The 5,715-nt window shown below is 51.3% G+C and overlaps 1 protein-coding gene across 1 annotated transcript; it reads right to left on the bottom strand.

Annotated features, from left to right (window-relative positions):
* Positions 1–2,966: 2,966 nt before the first annotated feature.
* On the bottom strand, positions 2,967–5,123 carry SLC5A3 (solute carrier family 5 member 3; the record flags this gene model as incomplete). The annotated part of the gene is made up of 1 exon (XM_084232224.1): positions 2,967–5,123. One exon carries the CDS (start codon positions 5,121–5,123, stop codon positions 2,967–2,969), a length of 2,157 nt encoding a protein of 718 aa, XP_084088350.1.
* Positions 5,124–5,715: the final 592 nt, after the last annotated feature.

Below are 5,715 nucleotides of genomic sequence, written 5' to 3'. Positions count from 1 at the left end.
CAGAAGAGAGACTGGAGGAGAAAGACTGGCTCCGCTGTTTGAGAAGCGACTTACTAACCCGGGGAGGCAGAACCGTCTTGGACTAACAGGGAAATCAGCGGTCCCGCGAATCACCCTGCACACCACAGTAGTAAGTTCTTCTCATCAAATCTCGAGACTCAGGTTGCCAGAGAGGATAAAAGCCGAAGAATGGAGGATAGCATTAGCAAAAGAGACAGGGTGTTTTTCTCCGCCTCAGAAGTCCAGTGTCCTCACTGATCAGTCACTATCACTCCTGGTCGGTTCTGACCCTTAGCTTGAGACAGGACAAAAACACACACACTTTGCTGTCTGAGATAAGGTCATCACACAGGACCCTGTTTGGTTCAAGCACCAACATCTTGCGAGCTTAAGACAGACCATGTATCTTCCCATCAGCAATCACTCTAATGAAACAGACTGAAAAATGGTCCCCTGAAATGACGCTGCAATCAGCAATTCACAAACTTATTCGAGCGCATAACATATTACTGGGAAGCAATAAGACGGGCAAGCTTCAGGGACGTCAATCTAAATCAAGTGATGCGCGTACTGGCAAGAATAAACAATCCTAACAGATATTCTAATAGTCATTCCTTATTTACAGACATCAGTTCTCTACACTTGACCTACTGCTATATACACACGCGCAGACACACGGGATGTGCTGTATGAAGTGTACTAAGACAACAGCAGAGAGAAGGCAGGGGGACCCTAATACTCCAAACTATTAGGACTCAATATTAAAAAAGGGGTGGAGGACCCCTCATCAAGACCCCCAATTCATTTATGCTGTAAACAGCAGGGGGAGGAAGGCTGCTCAGTTTGTGTATCCTCACTGCCGATGTGTTCAGAGTCAAAAAAAAGAAAATACTTTAAATTTCTACAACTTAATGCCAAGTTGAAAAACCTAAGATCCTATTATTTCCCCAAACACCAGAAGGTTGTCTCAACAGGAGAATAGTTCCTTTGAGAACAGAGGAGAACAAAGCGTGAGTCCAGCTGTGGACTTACGGTTTTCTGTTCTTCGAAACGGACTTGGTGACCCTGCTCTTTTCGCGGTTTCACAGCCTCCAGACAAGAAAAGAATGGTCCCAGTTTATTTGGCCCCCAGGCTATAAACCTTAAGAAAGTAAGCTGAGAAAAAATTCTACAAGGCACTCTAATTGCTCAGAAATCATGCTACTCATACATGAATTATTTTTTCACCTACAGACTCAGTCCACCAGAAAGTCTCCTGGCGATGGGAAGACATTATGCTACCTGAAAATCTCTAAAATCAGCTTTGGACGCATCGAGTCCGTCATAGTGACACTAGTGTATAGAATACAAAAAATGTAAAGTCATTAGGACTGTTTTGATTCAAAATCTACAAAAGTATCTTAAAAAAAAGTAATGTTGTTCCCTAAACAATACAAGCTTAGTAAAATCATGCAATTTAAAAAGTATCAGCAAATACAGGAAACAAAGTCAAAGAAAGTAGATACACAGTTAGCGCCCTCCCTCTACCTGAGGGTGGCAGGACAGCGTCCGCACACCCCCACACCGAGCTGCAGAGCCTCTGGACCTCCTGTACCTGGCCCCCAGGAAGAGGAATCAGCCTGAAAAGAGAGATTCCCACCCAGGGAAGCGACAAGAGGGCAGCAGCCCCCAAGGCGGAGGCCCCACGTCTGACATGCACGGGGCCTGCACACCCCCTGACAGACCAACCTGGGGGCCAGTCCCTGCGCGTGGCCCTTTGGAGCACACCACCCCTCTAGTGCAGGGTGCGGGGACCGCCCAGGGTCAAGCCCGCCGGCTGGGGCGTGTCAGTGAAGGCTGGTGTGCAGGGCACCCTGCAGCTCTGGTCACTGCAACGTTCTCAACAAGAACAGAGGCCACGATCGGTGGCACATCTTGGGAAAAAGCGAATCAGGAAAAAATCTTATCAAGGATACACTATGGTCTCAATGAAATCCTCCCTCTGAAAATTCAACCTCAATGCACCGTGGGCTCATCAAGTGCGAGGCCAGCACGTGGGCTGTGCCAACTTTTCTCGGAATTTCTGGGCATGTCTTCCAAGTGGAACCCTGAGAAGCACCGGGCTGGTCAAGAATGTGACCAAGTGACAGGAGGGACGCTGGGAAGTCATGAAGCCTCAGGAAAGTGAGCAAACACTGCTTGGGCTGCCAATCCTCAACTACATCGACAACCTTAACTTGGTCCAAAAGTGTGGGGGTCATCAGCAATGCTCACTTCATTTTCTCCCCCAAAGTCAGTGAACAACACAGTCATGACAGGTAACTTTAAAGACAGAACATGGTCCCCTCAAATCTCCAACCAGGAAAGCAAACTAGAACGGGCACCACCTCCGCCCAGCACCCCCGCGCCGGAGGCAGAGCAACCACAGGAAGTCGTCCTCCCACAGCCGGGGGAGCCCGGCACCAGCCGACCTGTCCCCAGACGAGCACCCACACACATGGGTTTTCAGTCCCCGCACGGACGCGACACGGACTAGCTAATTCAGGCTCCTGCTGCTGTTCTCATGGCAGCGGCGGTGGGGTTGACAGGGACGGAGGGAAGACTGTGAGGCGAGCGGGTCCTCCGCCTCAGAAGGCCCACGAGGCCTGGCCAGGCAGACAGGCCCACCTTATGGGTGGCCGTAGGGCTGCGCTGCTCTGAGGGTCCTGTGAGAACAACTGGTCTCTCCTGACTTTGGTATGGCAAATTTTAAACGACATTTGCACAATTCAGTCTGATAAACAAGTTTGCTTCACTTAGGTTGAAAATTGACTTTCATCCACCTCTGGGAAAATAAAGTCTTGCAAAAAAAATGATTTTCAGCTAAGTAAAATTTGGCTAAAACCTACAGCGTAAACAATGCCTGAGAGATGCAACAGTTACATAAGGATCCCCCCCAAAAAACCAGTTATGTTCTTAAGTTAATGTCTCATTGTATCCTTCAAAGTTCATAAGGAAAAATAAACAAACATGAAAATTCCAAGGGAACACACAGCAAAAAGTCCAATATTTAGTATTAGCTTCACTCGCGGCGGCTCTTCCAACATCTGTAAACACACAGCCTCCTCCTCCACCAGGTCTCTGAGACTCCGCTTGCTGAGGCTCTTGCTTTTAAAGCCACAGAACCAGTCTATGAACTTCCAGTAGCGGCTTCCGTCCTCCGCCTCCTTCTTCCTCTCCCTCTCGCCCATGAGGGCCGCCTGCCCGTTGGAGTACGCGTCCACCGGAGTCTCCGCCTCGGAGTGGCCCACGGAGGCCAGGGCGCCGCCCTCCTCTCTGCAGGTCACCAGCAGGTTGACGTCCTCGGGCTGCAGGCCCTTGAGGCTGTCCTCAGACTTCCCGTTGGGGATGACGTGGTTGACGGCCTCGCTGTTCTCACTGCCCCTCAGGATGCTCTTCTCCTGCATTTTGTACGGCTCGTCCTTCGGGGAGCAGCTCTCCTTCACCACCAGGCTCTTCTTAGACCAGAAGGTGGTGGTGCGGATCTGCTCCTTCGTCGGGGGTGGCGTGAGCAGGCTCACCACCACAGTGATGAGCCCCGTGATCCAGAACAGCGCCGTGGCCACGTACATGTAGTGGACATCTTTGATGAAACCTGGCCTGTTGTCGGGCTGGTCACACTCTGGGGCACGGTAGGCAAAGGCCAGGGTCAAGCGGACGGCTCCAAGGACGAAGCCGGCCATCCCACCGTAGAAAGCCCCCTGCTCGTTGCAGCGCTTCCAGAAAATCGCCAGGAGGAACAGGGCCGCCACGGGAGGCGTCAGGTAGTCCGCCACCTCCTGGATGTACAGGTACATCTGGCCCCTTTGCGTCTCCACAATGATCGGCACCCACGCGATGCTGATCACCACCATGAAAGCCACAAATATCCTCCCCACGATCATCAGCTCCCGGGAGCTCGCGCTCTTGCGGATGAGTTTGTACACATCCAGGGTGAATATGGTGCTGGCACTATTAAAGATAGAGTCCAAGTCGCTCATCAGCGCCGCAATCATCACTGCCATCATCAGGCCCCGGAGGCCTACAGGGACCAGCTTCATTACCAGGCGCGGGTAGGCAATGTTGGAGCAGCCGGCTCTGCTGCCGCACACCCTCAGGCAGTGCTCTGGGTTGATGCACGCTAAGTCGTCGGTGAACAGAATCCGGGAAATCATCCCCGGGACCACGATGATGAACATGGGCAGGAGCTTCAGGAAGCCAGCCATCAGCGTGGAGCCCTTGGCGTGGGCGATGTTTTTAGCCGCGAGGACCCTCTGCACGATCACTTGGTCGGCACACCAGTACCACACCGAGGCTGGGGTCTGCCCCAGGACAAACCCTGGCCAGGGGACATCTTCGTCTGTTGGATTCCGCAACATCTTCAGCGCGTCTTTCTTAGGGTGGACGTTACAAGAATTTGTGTTGGAAAGGTTGTATGTCAACAAGATGGATGTGACATTGGGTGAGGCCAACATGTACCTTCTCTTCACTTCCTCAAACCCACCAATCTCCATCATGCTAATAACCATCAGGGTGAGCGCACCCACGATCATGAGCAGGGCCTGCAGGGTGTCTGTGTAGATCACTGCCACGAGGCCTCCGGTGACGGTCAGCAAAGCGGTCATGCCAATGAGCAGGATGACAGACACATACAGATCCCAACCCAAAGACTCCTGGATGAAGAGGGCACCCGAGTACAGATCCACGGAGAGCTTGGTGAAGATATAGAGAAGCAGAGACAAGGCGGCGAAATAGACCTGAATCCTATGGCCGCCAAACCGCTTGGACAAGTACTCGGGCATGGTGTACACCCCCGAGCGGATGTAAATCGGGATGAAGACCCAGCCCAGAAGTTGCAAAAGCAGCAAGGCATTGAACTCCCAGGCGCCCACTGCAAATCCACTCGCAGCTCCAGATCCTGCCAGCCCAATGAAGTGCTCACTCCCAATATTGCTCACAAACAGAGAGGCACCGATCGCGACCCAGGTCATAGAGCGCCCCGCCAGGAAGTATCCGCTCACGGTGCTTCTGTTAGACTTCCACATGGCAAAAAACCCAATGCACATGACCAGGATGAAATACAGGGCCACTATGGCAATGTCTGCTGTCTCCAGCACAGCCCTCATTTTGGTAACTTTGTGAACAAAAGCGTCCAATGACAGAAGGGTCCACCTTTTATTTACTCCTAGTGACCTCAGTCAGTCTGTAAACCACACGTGAGCGGGACTACACAGAGTGACACGCAGGTCAAGTCTTTGTCCTTTGGTTTGCTGTCTTGATGGTGCTGGCTGTGATAAACTTTGAAGGAGACAGTTTAAATTTTCCTCCGCTTCTTAATTGAGATTGAGAACTTAGCTCGTACTCTTAATCCATCTCCACAAGACCATCAGCATTTACTCAGGTGTTGGAGGAGAAATTCTGAGTGGCCGCTAAGTCTAGTGAAGCCTACTGTACCAACCCTGCAAGGCAGCAAAGACAAAAGACAAAGATTGAATTAGAGGATGGTCTCACCAGGAGATGAGGAAACGTTCAGTCGAGCAAAACGGCGCAACAAGACATTCTTTATAAAGAGAAAACAGAATGTTAAAACATACTTGGGTTCCACAGGGAAGGGGAAACTATACTGTCACGGCTGATACTGAAAAGTCTGTGAAAATAGTCCTCACTTTGGACTGAGAACAAAAGTTCACCCCCCTCCCAGCTCAGCCTTCCTGGCAC

This window comes from Talpa europaea, assembly GCF_964194135.1.
Source record: "Talpa europaea genome assembly, chromosome: 4".
Classification (NCBI taxonomy): Eukaryota; Metazoa; Chordata; class Mammalia; order Eulipotyphla; family Talpidae; genus Talpa; species Talpa europaea.
The sequence above is the reverse complement of the archived record's forward strand: the minus strand, read 5'-3'. Positions and strand labels throughout refer to the sequence as shown.